We start from the raw sequence: 24,872 nt of genomic DNA, 5'->3' as shown, positions 1-24,872 counted from the left end.
AGGGATGATCGACACGGCTCTTTCACTGGCTGTTCTGTAACACATGTTTCTTCTTTTTTGTTTTAAAGGGTTTCTGTTTTCATACAAACACCATTCGCTATTCTAAAAAATTTAGAATGAGGAAAAAGCTAAGACTACAATTTACATTAGAAACGTGTAAAAAACACACACATACAACCAGTCCAGAGCAGGAGTCACTCGATTTTACTTTGTAGCAATTGCCAAGGGACTTGCCCTTCGAGGTCACACAAGGACTGGAGAAGTTGCCAGGAAGAGACTCCTTCCTCTTGGTTTTTACACAGAGGTTATCACCTAAGGTCAGCACAAATTGCACTAGATTTTTCTTAAAGGTGATATTGTAGCGATTTGTTAAAATAAATAAGGATATTGTGATTTTAGGGCAAAATTTGTCATTGACTTGGAAAAGTAGAGTAAAAAACCAGCCTATGATAATTCTCTTTAAAAGTATTGTAATCAAATTAACCAAGATTAATAACTTGTCTGAAAAAGCAACGCCATGCAAATTTGTATTCATTTCATTTTATTTTAGATATGGAAATAAAAAATTCTATTGTAAGGATACAAGTTGCAGGTATAATATTAAATTATCCTAGACAGGGTATCTGGAAATTGTATGAGATTAAAAAACCAAAAACCAAATTAAGTGCATATTTTCAACTAAAGGCCCCCTACCCCCAAGTGATACACTGGATATTTTTAATGCATTTTGAATGGTTTCCACTGGTTTCAAAACAAAGAACTCATTTGTCCCCACCCCCAAGAACCATATCTAAGAAGCGTTATCAATAAGTGGGATCCTTTTCACTATGAACTTCAAAGTTGCTTCGGTAAAAGCAGAAGTTTGCATAAGAAAACTGCTAAGTTATTGTTCCAGCACTTTCATTCATAACTTCTCTCTGGGCCTCAGTTTTTCCATCACTGGGGCTAGTTTCAGAACCATAGAGCAAGCAGAAAAGTCTTTTAGCTTCTTCACACACACTGTCCTTAATAAAAATAAATAAATAAAATTTATTGGCATGAACTCAAGTTCAGTACACCAGCTCCTACAGATGACCTCTATCTTTACTATAGACTATCTGGACTATAACAAACAGTCGAAGAATCTGCAAATTGTCTACAGATAGAAGCTTGGGACAGGGGCATTAGAGGATCTAGCAAATGGCACACTCTCAAGCCCAACCTCAGATTCCCTGGAGGTGTGAACACGACTCCATTAACTTTCCCAGACAAGAAAGTCAAAGCCACAGGCACCCTAGTCTTCTCGTTCTATTGGAGCCTCTCTGTCTAGAGCTCAACCAATGGGGCTGAAGCCAACAATCTAAGTCCTCTCGCCTGGTGCCCTGGCTCCTGATTTTGTTAGACTGGGCCACCAAGAGAAGAAACTCTATCCAAGTTATAGGAAGTTTGAGGGTGAAGAGAAAACCATAAGAGCAGTGCGTTTTCAATTGGAGCTGATTTTGCCCCCAGAGGATATTTGGTGATATTTTTGTTGTCAATACCTGGGAAGTGGGGGTGCTACTGGCATCTAAAGGGTAGAGACCAGGGAGTAGCTAAACATACCATAACACACAGTACAGTCTCCACAGCGAAGAATGATCCAGCCCCAAATGTCAAGAGTGCCTAGGTTGAGAAGCCCTGGCCTAGGGTAGCCGCAAGATCAAGGTGGAAGGCAGGGTGGTACTATGTCTGCAGATTAGTCTAAGCAGGTCTGTATAACCTGTAAATTATTGCTTTTGAAAGAGAAGTCTTAAAAAAGGGAAAAAGGAGAATACATTCATGTTATGTGAGGCTCTGCTTAGCACACTGCTTCAGTTGGTGAAGAAACAATCTTCTAAATCACGATGCGAATATTCTCTAGTCCCTTAAGATCGCTAAGTCTCAGATATCTTATTTGTAAATTAGAGGTAGCATTAGCATTTTTGATTATTTGCTGTAGCAGAAGAATGCTTAGAATAATCACAGCAACAGTTGTAAAACTGATGCCATCAATAGGTAATAGACACTTTACACAGAATGCACATTATCTGCCTCAGGGTCAGTTTGTCTAAACCCGGACATGTGTTTTCCCCTCTTGTAAGGTCAGCCTTTCAGGAGACTATAATGGATGAAGTGATGTCACAGCTGGGGAGGTAGAGCAACAACACTTTTGGAAGTTGTCTGGCCATTGTGTGGGAGGGGTGACGTTTTCAGGTACTTATATGGGTTGTGTGTCAGGGACCCTTTCATCCAAGGGGAGGAAGCGCTCCTTCCTGTTATGCTACCTCGGCAAGCCTGTTGTGAGCCCTGGAAGTCCCTCTCGGAGCTGATGCCCTGTCCTCTAGTGTGTGCGTCATCTTCTCCTTCATGTCACTGAGCTGGCAGAGCTGGGGGGCGGGGAGCAGGAATGGGAGGGATGAGCTGCTCCTAGTTTTGACCAAACGTGTCCCCGTCCTTGACTACCTTGCAAGCAAGGAGGATGTGTGGGGGAGGTCCTCAGTGATTCATGGCCCCTGGGCTGTGGGAACTTTAGGAAGCACCTTGAACAGTTCAGAGGAAAGAAATAGCACTGCCCACTTACCTACTCTCAGCGTTCAGGCCTTTGGGGATACAGCAGTATGTTGGGGCAAGATTGTAGGCCCAGAGTGCCAGGCCACAGGGAAGGCACCGATGCCCAATATATAAAGGGAATATTCCAAAACACTGGAATCTCCAGAATAAGACCCTGGCTTTAGGGAACATCCCTTGAAGTTTGAGGCGGGGTAACCACTTTGAAAACTTTCCACTCTTTCACTCTCTCTAGATCAAATGCACTTCTCTTATACATATGGTGACTATGTTTTCTGAATGAGAACAGCGTTCAGAAACTGTCCAACAAAAGGCTTTTTTGACTTGTGAATTTATTATAAGAAAGATTTCAAAATTGTGTAAATGGGATAATGTTTATTAGACACTTGATTGCTCTCATTGTGTAGAATAACGTGACACGAAATCAGAGCTATTTCAGACATATGATCACTAAATAAATAGGGTGATGGAAATCAGCTGGAGTCCATGCTGGATGTCAGCTTGGGAAAGGGCAACAGAGAGGCTGTGAGCCATTGGCTGGTTTTTTGGCATTGGCCTCCCTCCTTCCTTGCTGTTCCTGTGGGACTTGTAGGACTGGCGGGCCTTCTGAATCTCTACTGTGGTGCCGTCAAAGAGGAGTAGCATGGCCGTGGGGCTTAGCTAAGTGCATTGCCAGAGTGAGTTCTATACCACTGCCCTCAGACACAGCTCACCATCACAGAGGCCCTTGAGACTGTGCATCTTGCCAATCACTTCATGGTTTGAGCAAATCCTGTTTTGTACATTTTCTTTCTTCCTTCCGTGATTGATTGATGGATTGATTTTTTGGATATGTAACTCTATTTCCACCTTGTGACACTGGTGAGGCAGATGAGGGACCCACCTTGTTCCTGCCTCTTTTACTCCAGACATTAGACAGAGCCTTCGGTCCTGGGCCAGGCAGCTGTGGAATGTGGCCCGGCTGATTATCACAGAAAGCCCTTGGGCTTTGGAGTCAAAAAGACCTGAGTTAAATTCTAGTCTGTTATTCCTTAGCTACGGGACCTTGGGCAAATTACTTACTTTCTCTGAACCTTAGTGTCCTCATCTGTAAAACAGGCAGAGTGCAACTTACCATGTGAGGTCATTATAATGGCCAAGTGAGAAAATCCTTGTTGAGGGCCTGCCACAAAGATGGCCTTGGTTAATTCTCTTTCTCTTATGTTCACCATTTTCTCTGTTTTTCTCTGGACTTCTTGATTGTGTTAGATGGACACATTGGGGGAGGAGTGGAGATGATTCCACCTATTGTCCATACAAGGGTGTGGCCAGAACAAGATGGGGCTCCTTGGGTAAAGAAGGAGACATTCTTACTGAGAAAGCTCCTTGCTTCATCCCTGCACGAGAAACAGCTCCCTTGCCACCAGATCAAAGTTTTCTTGTAATGGGCTGGTGGTTTACAACCCCATTGTGTAAACAGACCTGGTTCTCTTATCTTGAGTAATTGTAGTTTAATTGGGCTTTCTTGGGAAGCAATTCCCTTCTTACCCGGGGCTGTTCACACACTCTTCACCTCCACCCCACACGCCTCAGGATTCCAGCCTTTGAAAGTTCTCAGAGGAGCCTGTGCGCGCCCTGTGCTTCTTGGGAAGGGCTTGTGCTTGTTACTGTGAAGCCTGGTGCATACGCCTCTCCCTTCTCTTTGGGAAGCCTAGAGAGCAATGGACAAGGTATTCGGGATTAGAGAAGTAAAATACAGAAAAAGACATTTGGAATGTAAATGGAAACTGGAAAAGAAATTTTTTTCTTGTTGCTTGGGATGGTGAATTCTTTACCCCTGGAGAGACTGCTGGAACATAATGTTTAGGGACATTATTTATAGCTATAGCTCTTAGCAGTCAGAAAAATTGAAGGAGAAAAGACTGATTACATATATTTTCCTAGCATCTTAGAAAGAGAGGCTTTTCTAAGATCCCGGGTTCAGTCAGCACAAATTAGAGAATTTCAGTGCCAGACTACAATCTAGAGACCGTCTCCTGACAGCAGAAACTTAAGGTCCTAAGAGATTAAATGAATTGCCCAAGTTTACAAAGCTGGTGGAGTGTGGGCTCTTGACTCCTGACTCAGGGTACTCCTTACTATTGAATTCATCTTAATCAGTTTTTAGCTATGTGGTGAGATATAAGAACTTATAACACACTTTCATTCATGCATCCATGTACCTTATTGATGGTGAATTGGCCTTTCCTGATTTGGGAAAAAAACCAAATTTCATTTTGTAGACTGCTGAGCAAATTAGAATTACTTCCGAGTCTTTTCGCCATGGCAAGTTCTCCTACCCATGTCCCCTAATGAAGTTCTGAGTCAGCTTCACCCTCCATGTCCATGCCAGGGGATGCCTGGAGCTGTCACCCCATGGAGTCACGGGGAGTCTGTAGGCTTCATGCTAAGTGAGTAGAGGCAGGAGAGCGTCAAGTCCAGGTGCCCAGGATTGTCGCAAGGTTCAGGGCACTTTCCAGCCTCAGGCATCAGGCAGGTCTCACCAGCTGTGAGCGGAGGGGGCTGTGGTCTCAGCCTGGCATGAGGAGCTGCTGTGTTGGTCACATCCCCACTGACTTGGTGTGCCGCCCAGTGCCAGCAGGTATCTGGGGGTAGCCTCTGCTGTGGTCCCCAATGAGGCAAGACACAGCTTTTCATTAAGAGCAGAACTGGATATTCTCTCTCTGTGCTTCAGGTTTTCTTCTCTCTCAGAAACCTGCCATGTGTTGGGCCTGCCCTTTCACCAAGGCCCAAGCCCATCACTCTTATTGTTTTAAAAAGAATTTCCTGGCCTTGAGTCTAAAATTAAATTGCCCTTTGAGAGTTTCCTATTTTGTCTGTTCCTGCGTCTCCTGGTGGCGGCACCACCCTAACCCCCCTCCTCCTTGATCGGAGTACTCAGGAGAGCGGAGGAGTATTTCTGTTTTGCCTTCTTCCCTTCTGCCTCTCAAGGGAGAAAGACAAATGTGACCTCCTGAAGCAGCTGTGTCCCAGTGTCCCCCTGAGGGCCAGATACACTCAGTACTTCTCCTTGCCATTGCCAAAGAGCTTCTCCGTGACACATTGGACAATCTTTGAAAGGAGGCACTAGCTCGCCTAGCATCTTCTCAGGGAGAGCAAGCCCAGACTTAACTAGAAGTCTGCAGAGTTGGTCAGCCCAGTGTGGAAGGGCAACTATGTACAACGAAGTGAAAGGTTGTAAGCTGAGAAATTGTCCATCTATCGCACAAACTTTTATTGAGCACCTTCTACGTGAAAGCCCTGAGAACCGTTCAGTAACCAGTACTTCCTAAGTTCCACGGTTATCTACCGAGAAATGGGGAATGTGGTGATGAACGGTATTTGAGCGTGATTTTAAGGGAGAATTGAGACAAACAAAATGAAGGCTTTAACACATTTGAAGGGGACATTGTACGAATCCAAATTATGACTGCGACAACTTTTGGTTCTGTAGGCTTCTCCACCCTTGGGTGGTTATTTATCAAACGAAGGTTGTCAGTCACAAGGTCAGGAGAAAGAATGTGGAAAGATCAGAAAAAAGGAGACAACATTGGAGAGGAACTTGGAGATCACTGGGGCCGACCTCCTCAGGAAGCAAAAGCTTAAAGAGGTTAAAAGACAGGCTGGAGGTTACACAGCTCCTTAGGGGCAGAGCAGGAGTGGAATCCAGGCTTCCTGATTTCCAGTCTTCTTTCTTCCTACCAGAGCATACGAACATCTATGACATTCCTAGAATAATATAGAGTTATCCCTGTTGATGGCAAACCCCCGAGCCGACCCATCCAGTGTTAACTCAGCTTTACCTCTGAGTGTACATTTTTTTGAGCAGTAGCATCTAGAAATATCTATTGTGTATTATATGTTTATGGCCCAGTGCTAAGGCTAAACCCTAGGATTCTGAAGTTCATCAAAGACAAGACAGATTTGCTCCCACAGAGTTTGTGCACTGAGTAAATAGTAAGGAGGGATTTAAGAAGCAAGCCCCTGAACATTTAAGGCGGCTTGGCTAAGAGAAACGAACTTGAAGAACCAATCACACATACTCTTACAGACACGCAGACTCCAATCTTTGCAATTTAGTGTTGTGAGAGTGTTCCCCTATTCCCTTTTTCCCAATTTTGAGGGTCCTGGTCGGGCAGGGAGAAGGAAGACTATGAGCAGAAGCACTGGCTGGGAGGCTTGGGGGGCTAGGGTGGAGAAAGAGGTAGGTACGTGGGGCAGAGAAGGCAGATAGAGGCCCCTGACAGAAGCATTGAGAAGTGGAACTAGAGAGAGGTAACAGAACAGACGAGACTCTCACAGGAGGAGGAGTCAGGTGGTCAGCTGTGGCAGTGGCCGTTAGAGCAGAGCAGGGATAAGCCTGTGTCTATTGTTCCAGGGCTTCTTTTCATTCGTTTCCAGGATCAGAAAGGCAAAGCATTTAGGAGATGGGCTCATGTCTTCTGACAGTTAGTTTCTGAGAGGACAGGGAGAGCAGTGCTGATCCCGAGGCGGCTTGTCACCGTGTGTGTGACAGAGCAGGGCAAGGATGCCTGCTTTCCTGAGATGCCCAGGGGACCCAATCCCCCTAAGCCTGCCTGGCTACCACCCTTTCCTTAGCGGCCGCTTGCTAACCACTCCTGGTTCTTGGAGCTCTGCTCTTGGCTTCCCTGACACTGGACACTTTCTTGTTTTTCCTCTGATGTCTTTACCTGGTCCTTCCTTGTTGTGTTCCTCATAATTTCTCCTCCTCACTCTTGGCAACTTTGCACGCTGTTTTTGATCCTTTCTCTTTTCATTGTAACTGCTATTTTTCTGGACTCTATACTTTAACTGACCAGCCCTGGTGGTCTAATGGTTAAGATTCAGCGCTCTCACTACTGCTGTCTAGGTTCATTTCCTGGTCAGAGAACCACACCGACCGTCTCTTGGTTGTCACACTGTGGTGGCTCTGTGTTGCTGTGATGCTGAAAGGTCTGCCACAGGTATTTCAAATACCAGCAGGGTCACCCGTGGTGGACAGGTTTCAGCAGAGTTTCCAGAGTAGACAGACTAGGAAGAAGGACCTGGCCACCCACTTCTGAAAAAATTGGCCCTTAGAGCCCCATGAATAGCAGCGGACCGGTGTCTGATACAGCGCCAGAAAGGGAGAGGATGGCGCGAAAAGACCAGGGAGGGTTCTGTTCTGCTGGGCATATGGTCGCCAGGAGTTGGAACTTGATGGCGCTAACAACAAATCCTCTAAATAGATCCTTCATGCTTCTAGATCTAACTTTACCCTCTCCTGTTTTCTACCATGCAGCCACCTTTGGGACCCCTCCACCAAGTTGCTCTACTGTTGCTCCATCTAAACCCAACTGCAAGTGAGATTGTCTTCCACTCTCCTTCTTCATGTTCTTAAGCTCACCATTTGCACTGTTATAAAAGCAAGTAATCCAAGTGTTATCTTGGATTCCCTCCTTCGCTTTATCTCCTATCGTCATGAAGACATGTTGATTCTTTCTTTGAGACATAGGTTATAGTTCTTGTTTCCTTTTCCCTTCTACCCTCATGACCCTAATCAGCTCTTTCTTCATAACTGGACCGCTTAGTGCTCAGCGCCAGAAATAGGGTGAGATGCGTGAAGCCTCAAATGGGGCAAAACTTTCAGGGGTGCCCCCAAACTCAGGAATCAAGCTAACTAATAATGCAATATTTTTAAAAATCAAAATTAATACAAAAATTATTATAAAAATAAAATTTTAAATAAATTTAGGATTAGTAGAGTACTGATTTTTCCTTTTTGCCTCGGTCTCTATTATGGCTCTGCAGGGCACTGATACTGCCTGTGTCAGCTTCCTCACATTCTGCTCCTGCCCAGTCCATCCTGCTGTCAAATGAGTCTTTCGACAACAACTGACTCACCATGTCACTACCTCTAATGCATCCTCCAGTGCTTTTCTCCTGAAGCCACATTCCTGTCTGGTATTCACGGCTCTCAACACTGTGGGTGTACGCTGTCCCTCCAGCTTTAATTCTTACTAACTTCCCTCCATTGGGCACCCTCACTGCCCAAGAGAACACCTTTCTCTCATGCTTCTCACCCCCAAGCCACACAGTCTTTATCTCTCTCTATCGTCTATCCGAGTCTTTCTTATTCTTCCTTACATAGCTGTATATGGTCCTTTTCGCCTTTAGGTGTGTCATCTTTTTCTTTTGCTCTCTAGGCCCTTCACCAAGTATTCTAGGCTAAATCTTACTCAACCTTTCAGTTATTACCTTACTCTGCTTCCTCCAGGAAGTCTTACCTGCTGCCGCACCTCTCCCCTTGCACATCAGAACTCAGCCCTGTCACATCCCCTCACTGTAATTTCCTGTTTACTTGTCTCTATGCTCTGAAGGGTAAAGTTCATTTCTTGCTCATATTGTATTCTTAGCATCTAACGTAATACTTGGTATAGGCCAGGTGCATAGTATAGATTTGTTCCATAAATGCACATGGCTATAATTCAGCTAGTATCTACCATGAGACAGCAGTCACCCTGCTTGAGCAATCTGTACTCAAGCTACACAAGCTTCATCTTGCACAGGTAGGTGAAAAGGATGTCTGAAATCAAGTCGACCTGAGCTAAAATTCTCCATTATATTATTAGTGGTGTGGCCTTTGGAAATTTACTTGCCCTCTTAAAGCCTCAGTTTGTTCTTCTGTAAAATGGAGATAAAAATACGAACCTTGCATGACTGTGGTGAGGATTAAATGCAACAATTTCTGCACAATGCTTATCACAAACAACTGGCCTGGAACGAATGTGCTGTATACCTTAGTTCCTTTCAGTAATCACCTGTGGAATGAATGAGTGAGGACCTGGCAGAAGGTTTCCTTAGAACAGTGACAGGGACTGAGAGTGTTGCTTGCATCTCATGAACTGACCTCCACTTGCAGCCAGGAAAGGAAGGTGGGACTCGAACTTGTTTTGGGTGGTACCCTTTTAAAGCAATGAGTTTGGTGCTGTGCAGCCCAGATTTCTGACTTGTTAATAACCTGTTTCTTTCTCTCCAACTGAGACAGTTTCATAATGAATTGGAACTGGTATGTGGTTATTTTGAGTAAAAACGTCATTTTCATACTCTATGAAATAGGTATTAACTCAGTTTGTGAAATGTCTAATAAACAGGCAGGTGTCTAGATAACAAGTCATGTTGCTTCCAGGAGCATCTGCCAGCAAAGCCGTTTGTAGTTCATGGCGGACCTGGTACATCATCTCCTTCTCATTCTTAAAAATAGGTCCCTCCTGCTCCTCTGAAGATACCTAAAGATGAAATATGTCTTAAAAATAGTGTTCCACTTATAAAATAATAAATGAATTAGCCCTGACAACAAAGAGCCTGGTTTGGGGGCAGGAGAGACTTTACGAGAAAAGCCAACCATGTAAACTCAGGCTGCTGCTGTGTGAGGCTGTTACTCATAGGCTGTGAGTTGACTCACTCTAGGGCTATGTGTCATTGCCCAGGTCTGGAACCTCACTGCTTTGTCCCTAACCCACTAACTACTCCTTCTGCCCTCCGTCTCTCCCCTGCACATTACTTCCAGATCGTTTTCCTTCAACACCTGTTTGCACACTACACTTGGTCTTCAATGGCCTTTCCTTAGCAGAGAAAGCCTAAACTTTAAACCTGAAATCAATGTCTCCTCAGCTTCCCACCACCCTAGCAAGGCCTGTAACAAACTACCCACTGCCTAAGAATCCTGCCTTTGCTGCCTATTGCCATCTTACGAGGATCTGGTTCAGGGAAACTATGCACACACTGTCCCAAAAGAAGACAGGGTCGGGCAGCTTAGAGTTCTCCTTTATATCATTTAGAATCAAAACATCCTTGCTCAAGACGTTATTCCTACAGCTCTGATACTTGACATTGAATTTTGAGAAAGACTCTGGAGAAATATGAAAAGCTGGGGCTAGACATTGAGAGCACGCAGCTAGTCTAGGAAATGTGTTTCAGATTGATTCAAAGTATTGTTGAAGACCTACGTATCCTGGAGGATGCAAAAGAAAACCTTAATGTAGTTGCTTCAGGAGCTTACAGTGTTAAAAAACAACGTCAGCAAAACGGCTCTAAGTCAGAATTCAGGAAACATTTTCAGACTGAAGCTCAATAGAGAGTTCTTGCTGATGATTCCCTAAATCTCAAACACGAGTAGCCAGCAGAATTGCCATCACCTGTTTGTGTTCTTCTGGTTCTCACCAGGAGGCCAAGGATGTTAGCCTCCGACATACAACTCAAGGCAACTCCATTCAGTCCCAAGGGTGTCATTACATTCTCAGGACCTTTAGCCCAGTTGAGAGATGAACACCCCAAAGTAAACTTCACCCAGCCCTAGTTTGAATAATTTTATGAATATTATGCGAAATTTGGTCCAATTAATGTGCATAAGACCTTCTATATTTTGGGTTTGATTTTCATTTTTCTCTGTGGCAATATACTCTCTTCTGTTATTTTTACTGAGCTTAAGTGAATGGACAACTGCAAAATGGGGAAGAGAGTATAGATAGTGAATAATTGAATCTAGTGTAACTGTGCTGAGTTCTTGTACTACAGCTCGAGGGGAGAGAAGGCATAAGAGGTTCTCCAATTAGAGGATCTTACTGGGGGTTGGCGAGCTACTCTTTAGGGATGAGAATATTAGCTGAGCAGTGACGCTTATTAATTAGCACCTTAACATCAATAGATTTAATCACATCAAATTCTAACAGAGTTTGGTTTTCTTAATTGGGGTTTTTATGAAGGTGGACGGACCATAAGAGAAGAGAGAAAGAATAAAAAAGCAAAAAGAAAGTTGCGGAGGGGTCAGTGTAGATTACACTCCTATTCTCAGGAAATCTTCTTTCCATAAATCTGCTGCTTCTCCTTTTGTTGTGTAATTTTTGACTCTTTTGCCCAATCCCAGGAATGTTAAGGGTCTCTTATATGAAAGTAATACTTCCCTTATATTAGGCTTCACATACACTATTTATTACATGCATTTCATATAATACATAATTTTATTATACACATTTTATGTTTTATTTTGCTTTCTATATAATTTTCTTACACGTGTTATTTCATTGAATCCTCCTACTTTATGAGGTAGGCATTATTATTCCCATCTTACAATTGAGTAAACTGAGGTTTAAATAGAGGAACAGGCCCAGGCCTCCTATTAGTAAGTGGTGGAAGCAGGATTTGAATCCATATATCCTTGGCTTCAAGGAATAAGCCTCCCTATTCCTTGCAAAGCATCGCCTCCCACATAGCACATTGGTCTTCCTTGGAGAGTACTGGGTGGATGATATATTTATCGGACTTCATAAAACTGATGAGACAGTGGCACAAGTCCCCAAACGTTGGGGGAAACTGAAAATTCCTGTCTAGCAATCAACATCTTTAAAACCTATGCACACTGATTAACTAAAAATGAGCGATTTTTGCTACATAGGTCCATTCTTTGCTTTTCCTTGGCATTTGTCACCTATCGGTTCTATGATATTGGAATGTCTTGTAAATACCTCCTTTCATGGTATTTTTACAGAGTAAGATAACATAAAAAACCAAAAGGCAGGATTGTATAAAAGGTGACCAAGATTCAGCCTTGTTAACCATGGATCCTTATTTGAAAATTAGTAAAGGTAGTCCTCAGATGCTTGAAGAAGTGGATGAAAATAAAGTGTATGCGGAGTCTAAGCCGGGGCCCTTCTCATTCCCTGTGTCTTTTTTTTAGAGGGGGGAGGGTGATCAATAGTTGGTCCTATTCTGTTATCATCTATAGATGATCCCTATTTGTATGTGGTTGGATGATATAAAGTCCTTGTTACATTAGGGTTAGAATATAGAGATTTCCCATACACTGCTGGTGGGAATGCAAACTGGTGCAGCCACTATGGAAAACAGTATGGAGATTCCTCAAAAAATTAAAAATAGAACTACCATACGATCCAGCCATCCCACTACTGGGTATTTATCCAAAGAGCTTGAAGTCAGCAATCCCAAAAGTCCTATGCACCCCAATGTTTATTGCAGCACTGTTTACAATAGCCAAGATGTGGAAGCAACCTAAGTGTCCAGCAACAGACGAATGGATAAAGAAGATGTGGTACATATATACAATGGAATACTACTCAGCTGCAAAACAGAACAAAATCATTCCATTTGCAATAACATGGATGGACCTTGAGAGAATTATGTTAAGTGAAATAAGCCAGCGAGAGAAAGATAATCTGTGTATGACTCCACTCATATGAGGAATTTAAAATTATGGACTAAGAACAGTTTAGTGGCTACCAGGGGAAAGGTGGGGTGGGGGGTGGGCACAAAGGGTGAAGTGGTGCACCTACAACATGACTGACAAACATTAATGTACAATTGAAATTTCACAAGATTGTAACCTATCAGTAACTCAATAAAAATAAAATAGAGATTTCCTTCTTAATAAGTTTTCTTTTTTTTCTGGTCACAGAGGCAGGGACCTATCAACTCTTACGAAGCTCCTCGAATGGCCTGTGATTTCCAGTCCAATTATTACCCGCAAAGAGCTTGCTACCCGTTCTGGGATGAGATGGCCACTCAAGAAGTTCCCACTGGTCTCGAACACTGTGGCTCAGGTAGGAACATAAACAAGGGCTGAGAATGAGGATAGAGTTGAAGGACAATGGAAATTTGATGAGGGCTGCATTCTTTGAAATAACAGCTGCCATGACTTACGTGGGTACGGGATGCTATTGTTCTCTAATGGAAAGTCCCAGACCCTCTCAATAATATTGAGTGACTTTATTCTCCAATGACAGGAAGACTAAACTCTAGGAATGGGCCCAAGAGAGGTTGCTTTAGGTCTTCATTTTCTAAATAGTTCTGTCTACTGTGCATTTCCTGAGACTTATCCACTTCAGCTTGGCTGTTGACTAAGGGCCTAGAAGTTTTACAGTCATAAAGTATGAACTGGATAAACAGAGGATGTGTGAATTAGTCAGCCTTCTTAACAGAACATAATTTCTTTCATTCATCTTTTCTTTCCATTATTCTCTACCTCTCTGTCCATCCATGCCCACCTGCATCTGGCTTCTTTCTCCTCTATCCTCTTTCTCCTGCTCCCCAGCTCTTCTTCACGAAAGCTCCTCTCCTCCTCTCAGCATTCCCTTCACTCTTTGACTTGCTGGTCACAGTGCTGCCCTCTGGTGAACAGGAGTCATAGTCCAGAGAACCCTAATGGATCCACTCTCCTGAGGACCTGAGAAGTTCAAAGTCTTCACCCCCATTCTAATTTGCAGGAGTCACTGTGTTTCTTAGACTTTGTTTACCTTCTAAGCTTTTTGTTTATTTTTAATGCAAAACGTAACACTTGAATTTGGGGATACTGAAATGATTGATTCAGATATTAAATTCAATTTTTCATGAGACCAGGTTATGATAATACATCGAAATACCAAAAAGCCAGTTAAAAATCTGTGTTTCTTCCCAGAAAGAATTCTTAGTATAAGAAATTTCATTACTCTTGCATATGGAAAATATGTAATTCTGAGGAATTATATAGGGAGAAAGCCACTGGAAACTAACTTAAGTGCAATTTTTTTGTTCGGTGTCTCTTTACACCACGAAACTCTGTGATAAAATACTGTTATAATAGTGGAGAAATAAAATAATGTTTGCTTTGTTGTCCATATTTTCTCTTTGACCAGAAATACACAGACAGACACAGAACAAGATGCTGTGGCCCTTGGTGGGCATTGGGGAGGAAGGCATGGGAGTTGCTTTCCAGTTGCTTGGTTCTTCTACAGGGTAGAATGATATTAATTCCTGTGTTCCATAATCTCTTGACTCAGTAGCCATTGATCTTTGAGGTATCTTTGGCACCACCCTGGATTTCAGACATAATAACATTTGTGCTGTCACTTTCTTCTTGGTATCTCAGTTCCTCCAGCATAAACAGATATGTGTTGGCTGTCTACCCATTTCATGAGGAGGTAGGGAGGACTTTGCACCTGTTCACAGGTTAGACTTAAGGACTTAAAATTTTAAGAGATGAAAAAGGTGATTCTTTAGAATTCTAAACAAAATAGATTTTATTTGTATAAGCAAAAGACAAAAATGGTTACGTCTATTTTGTACAATTCTTGAATCCTATTAATGCTACCAGGCTTAAGTCTTATACCTCCCAATGCCACAGAGATTAAAGCTACCTTGACTTAACACTTCATCTCTGGGTGGTGCTTCTGCTTCCTACAAGTTACATCTTAACAGCTGAGGTCATCTCCACACTCGCCCATCATCTCAAGATCAGAATGGCTCTTCTTCATAGCAAAAAGACATAGTCCTTCTCTTTTTTAGCTGAGAAGTATGTAAATGAAAGATGATCTTTCATTCTCCTCCTTGTCAATGTTCTCAAAAGCAAAAGAGGTTTTACTTCAGGGCCAGTGGGACAGTGTCTGTGACGCGTGTGAAGAGCCTCTCAGGATGAAGCTGCTTTAATATGCAAGGATGCAAGGATGACGTAGTCTTCTTCCCACAGTGTACTTTATTGTTGCAAGAAGAAGGAAGCTGGGGTCACCCAGACTAGTGGCTTTTGGGTAGGGTGGGAAGATGGGGGCATATAATAACCAGTCCTAAAATGACCTAGGTTGCCCTCAACTATAGCTCAGAAATGCTAGAAAGCCTCCATGAGGGAGTGGTGCCTTGGTGGGAAATGTGGTGTCTGTAGTTCCTTCCATGCTAGGCTTCCTCTGATGGAAGTATCCGGCAAGAACCCTGAGCTTTTCCAGCCCCTCCTTCGTCTTTTGGGCTGTCCAGATGAAGGAGTTGCAATGATTATTTCTGGGCTGTGGTCCAGCCTTCCCCAGTGATGGGTGTTCTCTGGAAGGAGATCTTGGGGTTATAGGGAAGGGAGATGAAGACACGGACCAACCAATGATTTCTCCAGCTGCAGCACATTTCCTTGGAGATGTGTTGAGTAAGAAGAAAGAGAGAAAAAAAATACTCTGCATTTTTTTCATCTTCTTTTATCCTATTTATAACTTCAGTTTCCTTCCCGTCCTCCGTCTCATGGCGACTCCCCACCCCCGCTCCCATCTCACGTTTGTGCTCTCAGAAGGGATGAATGAACTTCTTTTCCAAGGACTACACATCTGTCAGTGACTGGAATACCCAACAGGAGGGGCCTTCGAAGAACCATTAGGCCCATTTGTCTGAATGTTGTTCCTCTTCACAAAGGGGCAGAGGCTGAGACGGAGGAAAGGAGTGGAGGGATGGAGGGGGCAGGAGAGAATAAAGCTGAGAGAAACCATGAATGGGGAGAGCTTTACCAGGTGAGTGAGAGAGAATACTTAGTAACCAAGACAAGTTGAGAATCGGTTGGACAGAAAAGCTGGTGAAAGATGTTCTGAGGAAGAAAGAAGAGATGTTTGGAAATGGATGGGAAATATAAGTGGATCTTAGTAGAGAGGTGGTGAATACCAGGAAGAGAAAATAAAAGATGAATGGGAAGGGAGAAAAAGGGGAGCCCAGTAAAAGACAAGGCAAGAAGCAGAGGGGAAGATGACATGAAAGAGAAAGAGATGAATCTGAGGACATTAACTATACAGCTAAAAAGGGAAGCCACATTTGCATGCAATTGCCTGTGCAGCTGTACATTTCTTCATGACAATCTTGTAGTCATCATTTTCTTTCATTTCTACCTCCTCCTCCCATCCGCCTCTTCCCCCTCCTCCTTATCAGCCTGGAGCCATTAGCGAGAGCCAATGGGGATGGAGAGCTGGTGTTCTGCATGCATGAATGGGCCCTTTCTGTCTTAGCTTCTCGTCATCCCTCTGTCGGGAGCCTTGTGAATCAATGGAGCCCCTTACACAAGACATGGCTGAAATGTCTGTTACTGTTTATAGTCTGACTGGAGTGGAACCCGCTGACCCCGCCTCCTCTTTGTTCCCTTCCTCTATTCTGTCCCCCAACCTCAGCCCTTTCTTTCAATCATCATAGCACGAATCATTTTTTTTATGTCAATCTCTCACTCCGTGTCTCTCAGAACACACTAACACTTCACTGCTATTAACTATTATAACTAGTTCCTACCTACAGCCCCATTGAAGGGATAAAGTAGATGACAAACCGATTTTAGATAGAGGCAGTGAGCTCAGACTGGTGCCCAGACCCAGCTGGAGTCATGCAATGCCTGTTTTCCACTGGTGGCTAGAAAACTGACATCAGAGACCCAACTGTGCACCCAGGCCACAAAACCACAGTCCGTCCTGTCAACTGACAGCTGTTCATATTTGATTTTAACATCATAGTTATGATGATCATGAATGACAATAGTATCAGAAAATATGATGCTTTTTTGACACCCTTTCAGAGTGATATGCTATCAAATTAATTTTCATTTCAGGGATTGATTTGTCTTGAATCAGCCAGACTTAGGGATGTGATGTTGGGACCAAAGTTCACTTTTGCAAAATAGTTCTTAGAGCTGGAAAGCAGTCTGTACCTACAGAACAGAGTAAACTCAACCTAACCTCATGGGAATGAACCTATGGTCCGATTACCATGGTCCTTGATTTGAGAAGCGAGACAATGCTTTTTTCTTGTATAGTGCAATTTGGTATGCTTTTGGTCATTGACCACAGTAAAACCTCATCTGCCTACATTCACAGCTCACCCTCCACTTCTCATTCTTCATGAGAGAGGCGGTTTATGGTACAATGGTAAAGAGTTCAGACTCTGGAACCAGATAGCTTGGGTTTGCACATCAGTTCTTCCTAACTATGCGACTGTAGGCAACTTACTTAATTTCTGTATTTCCTCATCTAAACCACTGGTTCTCAAAGTGTGTCAGAATCACCTGGAGGGCTTGTTAAAATACAGGTTGTGGGGTTCTATCCCCAGGGTTTCTGACTCAGTGAGTCTAGGTTAAGGCTCAAGAATTTGCATTTCCCACAAGTTCTCAGGTGGTGCTGCTGCTGGTCCAGAGATCACACTTTGAGAACCGCTAAGTTAACACAAGCAAAGCTTAAAGCAGTCCCATCACTTAGCAAGCACGATACCAATGTTTGCTATTAGAACTCGTCCTGAAGTGCCCGAGAGTCCAAGAACGAACATCTGGGTGTCATTGAGTCAGAAAGTGACCCGTTGATTGCATGAACACTTTCGGTGGCCAGCACCACATTCTGGAACCAGAGAAGATGTGTGAGAAAGGAGAAGACTCATTCCTTGTCTCTAAGCAGCATTTATTCAAGTGCGTATGTGGGCTACATTTACTTGATGGAAGAAATGGTTCCAATAAGAAGCATTACACTTACTTATGACATAAATGTTGTCAATGTAAGTGTCTGTCTTCGGATGTCACTATTTAAAATTTCTAAAATAAAGTTACTAGTAAAATGATAAAACTAAAGAATGTCTTTCCCAAATAAACTTTGGAAGTTCAAGTGGGAGATATATTGCGAGTCTGAGTTCACGGTCTCTCCCGGGGCTTTCTCAGACGGCCAGGCGGCTGGGAGAGATCAAACCTGGGCCGCTGTTTGGAAAGGGCCTATTGACAACCAGGTGGGAAGTTTCAGCAGGAAAAACAGATGCCTCCAATTTGGCTTTTAAGTGTTGAGAACATTGAGGGAATGCCAGACAAACTTGTTAAATGGAGATTCACCTTGCTCTGAAATGTTTATTCTCATAGCAGGTTTGTTCCTTCAACTGACCATCTCAGATGGCCCTGTGGTTTTAAAAAACAGTATTTTAAACTCTATCTGCTGCACATATCTGTTCTTTCCTCATTCAGGGTGTGTTTTCCTTTTCTAGAGGTCCTGTTTCAGGGTCTTTGTTCTTCAAAACAGTTCTGATCCTGTGTGTGTGTGTGTCTGTTTCTGGGATGTAACGTGGACTGTTCCTTTCAGGGAAAATTTTGACCCTGTCAGATTCTGACTTGGTAGTTGTGGTGCTCGGGAAGGAGGAGGCTGTGATCTTGTCTCAGGTTTTAGCCTTTCACAGAAGGCTGTGGTTGGGGCCCAGCTGCCCTGATAAGCTACTTCCAGGGGACGGCACTGGGGGAAGCTTGATGCAGAGACATCCTCTCCCCACCAGCATCCCATCTCCGGGAGGACCACAGGTTTCAAGGAGGAAACCCTGGAGGAGAGAGCAGCAGACCTGCTTGTCCAAGGAGTATATTAGAAAGAGAATCCATATGCAAAAATCTATTCTACATGCTTGCTAGATCATTTTGTTCTGATAAGTGAAGGATAGTTCTCTAGCTATGGACTGAATTTGCTCCTATTGACCAATGTCACATTACCTCACCCTTTCTATTCCTACCTGCTTCTCCCGTGGTAGCCTTCCAGCCTGTGCTATTTCATATTCAGATTACAGGAACTTTCAGGATAAGTTTTTGAGTATAAGCTGAAAGATATTGAGTCCAAGCAAAGGGTTTAGTGTGGTGTGGTGGGAAGAGCAAGAATTTGCTTGGGATCTTGTGCCCTTACCTTTACCAGGTGGGTGGGATACTCACACTTATTTCAAAGACTTCTTGTGCCCACTAAATGGGGGAGTCTACTTAAAAGGTCATGTCTATAGCAGGTGATCAGTAAACGCCACCTTCCCTGTTTTTCTTTTCAGCATGATGGGAGTGTGAATTTAAGTGAGCCAAAGACACTAGATGTCCCACCTTTGTCAAAGAGTCCTGCCCACCCTCATCCTGCCCAAGGCTAATTTTCTGACACCTGCCAACTTTACCCTTCACTGTGCTTCGTTCTACCAGGGAAAGGAGAAGGGAGCCTGGTGCGGACCAGAGAGACGCACTGCCCGGTTAGGGACCAGAGACCTGTGTTTGTAGTGACTCAAGCAGCCCGGGGCAGTGAGGGTTGTAGAGGCCGGTGCAAACGTAAATCGCCTCTGTAGGTCTTTGGGAAGAAAGGTAACCCAGAGGAAGAATCCGCGGCCACGGATGGCGGAGTTACAATTAGAACGCAAGCATTCTGTTGGCTCTCCTCCGATTCGCTGCTTCTCAAAAATCCTAGGAAGTAACAGCATTGCACTGGAAGTCCCAAGGGCCTGGGGAGAAAAAAGTTCTCCTAACTTTTTCAAACCGCAAATATTCGGTCCGAATTGGGAAAAGGTCCCTGGGGCACCGAGTTCTTGCTCGATTCAGGCAGTTTGACCCCCCTTCTGGCACTCCTAGAGCGGAGCTGGGGGCGGGAGATGCAGCGCCTGGCGTCAGCCCCCGCCTGGCTCACCCGCGGCGGGCCGGGCGCTGCTCCACTCTGTGAATGGAAACCTTCGGGCGGGCGGATGGTGTGGGAGCTGGAGTCCGGCGGAGGGGAGGGGGCTGTGTGAGAGCGTGCAGGGTGGGGGATGGATGCGCAGAGACAGCCTGTTTTTCTCAGCGTCTGGCCGCCGAGAGACTCTTACTCTCCCTCCAGATGTTCGCTGTGTTTATAGCTGCTGAAGCAGGAGACCCAACTCCCTCATTAATAAGTTTCTTTCTTGCACTGCAGCCAGGGGTCTCAGCCCGGAGCCTGCAGCTGGAAGAGGCTCGGTGGGGGAGGGCCTGAGGGGAGGCGTCTCGCTCCCTCCCCCAGCCTCCGCGTCCCTAACCCCTACCCCGCCTTCCTCCTCTGCAATCCTCCCAAAATACACGAGCACACAAAAAGAAAAACACCAGCAGATTTTTTATTTCAGAGAGTAAACACTTGGGCCATGGGGGTCTGGAGGTTATGGGAAAAGAGGAAACCATCAGGCTAATCAGGCAGGCACACACTTCCCCTGCTGAAATAAAACAGAAATCATTGCTCCGCAGGGCTGGCCGGTTAACCCCGGCGCTGCCAGCAACGCCCGGGGCGCGGGCAGAGCCAGCCCAGAGGGAGGGCGCGCGAGGACGAAAGTTAAATCCAGGTCCACGCCGGGAGGAGACGAGAGAGGAGGGAACTGCCAGGGCCTGAATGCCTCCCATTCAGCCTGTGGTAGCACATCTGCCCCAAGCTGGGCTTTAGAAAGAGACGGTTGGAACAGAAGAGATTCTGGACTTAGATTCTGTTTTGCAAGAGGTTGGCGGGAGTTCTAGATAGGTCGGGGAGATAGAGAGATAGGTAAGGGAGCGTAACGCTCTGCCCAGAGCACACGTGTGGGTTGTCACTATTTAGAAATGAGCAAGAGGGTTTTGTGAGTCTGGTTTGGGCCAAGGTTTTAGCCCTGCCACCTACCAGCTCTGCAACCATGGCCAAATCACTGACCCATTCTGAGCCTCAGTTTCCTGTATATAATATAATAGCCCACCTCGCAGAATTATGGTGAGGAACAAAATGTGGAAATGGCAAACACCACAGCATGGCTCTCCATTCATGATTTCATAGGTTACTTTAAACAGATCAGGTTCCTCCCTCCTTCCTTCTTTCCTTCCTTCCTTCCTTTCCCTATTAAATGCCTTCAGCTTCCATCTTCACTCTCTTGCCCCCTCGCTGCCTGTCTAGAGAGCATAAATATCTCATGGGCCAAAGGTCATAGGTCAAACATGAGACCTAATTGCACTCTGAGAGAAATTACTTTTTTATTGATGTATAGGGCAACCTTTGGCTGTTTCTGAGGCAGCCAGTGTGAGTGGCCCCATCAACTTTCAGTTCAGAGCCCCATCATCATGTGAGTTGACCATCTCCTCCCCCACATCACTACTTTTTAAATAGGGGTATGCTTTCCCCACTTCATTCTTGAACATCCCAGTCGGAGTCACTGACGACCTCGGAAGAAACACTTGATTCTCCCAGACTTTCTTACTATTTAAGAACGCAGACCTTAGGGAACTCTGCTCATCCTTGCAGGTGGCATTAAAAAACCAAAAAACGAAGTTACCAATTCCTGAAGTTGTTTTCCCAGTCTTTTCCAGGCCTCCTCAGACTTGCTGGAGTGGTGCTTGAGAAACAGAGAGACCAGTGATTTAAATATCCACGGAACCAGGGTTCTAGTGGCCTTTGCAGTTGTCATTTGATTTCTTACCTGCTTCATACTTTTTTTTTTTTATCAACCCTGGCAACTTTCTGCCAAGTTTTAGACCTGCAGATTCTCATAGAGTGGGGGTGCCTGATCCTGATGAGTTTCAGAAATGTGTGATCCCTCTGAATCTGTGTGCAAGAATCTCTCTAAGGGTCTGTAGCTTTCCTCTGATTCTCAAAGTGGTCTGAGACTCCCAAGAGGTTATGAACTTGCCCCAAGGGGAAAGGTGCCTTTGTACCCCTACAGCACTTAGCGTGTTGTATTTAGAGAGCATGCCAAGCATATTTTGTTAAACTGGATTGAATTCCCTGGTATAAGCTTCCTTCCTATCAATCTCTACTGGCCCCTCTGGCCAGTCTCAAGAGAGTGTATTTAAATCTGCAGGCTGTTTCCATCCCATTGTCTCAGAGACGTTGGGCATTGAAGCTTTCCCTAAAGTCCAGCCACATCTCTCCTTTTCCTTTTCCCACGTCTCTTTTTATTTCATGCTCCTGAGAATGATCTCTCCACACACCTAGGAAGCTTCTGGACCTGCGGCCTTTCTCCTGTGAGGTGGGGATGGGGCAGAGCCCGTCCCTCTACTTCAGAGCGCCTGGGAGAGTCACGCTGTAACCTGCTTCTCACAGACTTTCCAGTGCGTGATAGATTTTCCCCAGCATTGCTGTCTCATGCAAGGGGGAAAATGAGCGAGAGAAACAGTGCCTCAGAAGGGGACAGAAATCCTCCTCCAAGAATATATACAGAAACAACCATGGCCCAGAAACCTCAGATGCTGCAGACTCCCAGCCAACTGCCTCTGACTTTGGGCCGTTAGCCCTCCTTTCTGATCTTTAGCTTCTCTTAGAACCATTTACTGTTATATCTCCTGCCACAAATTAGCTTAGACAAGTAAAGACCATTTTCAGAAGTCTGAGATCTGGCGAGAGAGATCACCCCACCCTGGGTCAGCTACTTTGAACTGCCCAGTGACGTCCTTGCATTTCCTTCTTTGGTCAGTACAGATGGACATTCTTAACTGAGAAAGGCTAGCATCCCATTCAACACTCATAGCTTGAATAGTGGGTTTTATAACGAAAGTGGCTGAAATGCCTGTGGGCTGTTCCTGGAGAGTTGAGTAAAGACTGAAATAATAGAAAAGTTGTTGTGTTTGCTTCAACCGTACCTGAACTATTCAGGCATTTCATCAGTACCTTGTGCTTTGAAAAATATGAGTTTAAGGTTCCTGAACAACAAACCAACCTATCATGATGCTAAGATTGTTTGACTGTTAGTGGGTTTTCTTCAGCATGGTTCAGACCCCTCAGAATTTCCAGTTAGATATCTGTGCTTGTCTCTATTTCTTGTTGTTTCTTTACTGAGCAATGAAAAAATTAAGAATATAGAGTAAAAATAGTTCATATCCCATTCTTCTTCAATTTTAAATAATCTTATTGTAGAAAGTCAACAGAAAGCTGGCTTTCTTTCTAGAACAGCTTGAGAGGTACAGAAATTGCCATTCATTAAATACTTTTATATGCTAAGGATCACACATATGTGGTCTCTTTTACCCTTACAATATTCCTGTGAGGGTGGTATTATTCCCATTTTACAGATGAGAATAATGAAGCTCGGAGAGGTCAAGTTTCTTCCCCAAAGAAGTCTAAGTCTAATTCTGGGAGGTGGGAGAGGGCCCATTACACTGGGATCTTACCCCTAAACTGATGCTCTTAACTATTAGATAGACTTTGCCTGCCCAAACATTTTTTTAAGTCTTTGTTGCCTCATCCTTAGTGGCAATGTCCTGCCTCTAGGATAAGAGAATATAAGCTTTCCTAGCTTTCCCACAAACTAGAGACCTATGGAAGTCTTACAGAGGTGACATATAGGGGAAACGAGCCTCTGGGCCAACTTGGTCCAACATTGGTTATTCAAGGGTACGAAGGAGCTCAATATTCTGCAAGCCTGCTTCTGAGATTGGTTTTCCTTTGCTGGGCATTCACTTAGGGTCTGTCACGTAAGTATTGCACTCCCTTTGTGCCCTTACTCCTCTTCCGCTATCTAGCTCTGCGAGCAGACAGTCACTGAGCCAGACTAAACCCGAAGAAGTTTCTGAAAGGTTATACCCTTGAAGCCGTCCACAGTGTACATAGCACGTGCTGAAGTTTACACAGACTTCTCAGACCTCTGAATAGAGAGACTAATTGTGGGGAAGCTGCTTTTCAGCACACAGGATGGGCTGTTCTCTGCGGGTTTTACTATCAAAAGGCTTTTAAAAGTGCAGTGTAGCCATTGTTGAATATTTCGCAATGAATTAAATACCATTTCTCTCCTCGCAGCTGTTCCATGTGAGTGAGTCTAGAGTGCTTTTTTTTTTTTCCTGGCAGAAGACGTCTGCTGTATAAACCTAAGCACTGGGGTAATGAGATTATTTGTGTGCAAATTCTTTAGGAAAAGCATTTCTTTATTTTAAACTCAATGTGATGCAGGGCTGCTGCTCTGGAGATGGGGGAGGAGGGCCTCGGAAAAGAACGGAGTTGAAATGTCTCTGAGCAGAACTGGGAGAAGGCAGGGGCTCGGGGCTCGGGAGCTAGGCGAAGCCTCGGCACATTTACGCACATTTCCCCAGGGCCGCCTGCCTCGCTCAGCCCTGCTGGCTGGGCTCTGGAGGAGGGAAATTCCATGTATTTTTTTTAGTAAACAATTAATCACTTTTCCATCTGCCCTTTCAAAATTCCTTCCTGATCTGACAAGTTTCTAGTGGGATTGAAGGAACACTTGTTTTGCTTTCTACCTATTTTTATATCAAAAAACACTTAAAACTTTTAAATTCTAAATATACACGGAAATGTTAGCTTTTTTCTAACATTTAAGGCGTTTTCCATAATTAGGACATGTTCGACCTTACTGGTCCTGTGCTAAGTGTCTGCTCATCTTCCCTGGTGGAATTACTTTTTCTTGTCAAATTTTTCATTGCCTTTTGTAGAAATCAAGCTTCAGGTAAGTGGTGGGTTGGAACTAACTATAAAATCAGTTAAGATTAAATACTAGAGTAGACTCAACTCTTCTTAAAGTATCATTGGGAGTTACCAGCTGTTCTTTAGATCCGTTGAAGACTAAGAAAAAGATGGGACTAAATGGGAAAAAAGGATTTAGATTAGCTATGGTGAAATTTGACTCTGAAATCCATTATTAAGGGAGTCTGTGAATTACCTCTCTCCTCAAATATCTTTCAGGATATTTCAGAAGTAGTTTAAGTAATTTTCTATTGTCCTTCTGCTTCTATCACATAAGACAAAAATTTCAAAACCTTTTAAGGGAACTTGAAGGGAATGTTTTAGGAAATGATCAAGTGGGAAAGAGCAGGT

General features: G+C 44.1%; 1 protein-coding gene across 5 annotated transcripts in view; it reads left to right on the top strand.

Moving 5' to 3' along the window:
• Positions 1–24,872, top strand: part of ETS1 (ETS proto-oncogene 1, transcription factor) — a 125,249-nt gene that overhangs the window by 14,579 nt on the left and 85,798 nt on the right. For all 5 annotated transcript variants that reach the window (XM_070623403.1, XM_070623402.1, XM_070623404.1 and 2 more), the window contains one exon: positions 13,034–13,178. In XM_070623403.1, the coding sequence (XP_070479504.1) occupies positions 13,034–13,178 (145 nt within the window). The remainder of the gene's footprint in view (positions 1–13,033; positions 13,179–24,872) is intronic.

The sequence above is a fragment of the Equus przewalskii genome, chromosome 6 (assembly GCF_037783145.1).
Source record: "Equus przewalskii isolate Varuska chromosome 6, EquPr2, whole genome shotgun sequence".
NCBI classification, from domain to species: domain Eukaryota; kingdom Metazoa; phylum Chordata; class Mammalia; order Perissodactyla; family Equidae; genus Equus; species Equus przewalskii.
Note: the sequence above shows the minus strand (reverse complement) of the source record. Positions and strands in the feature narration are given on the sequence as shown.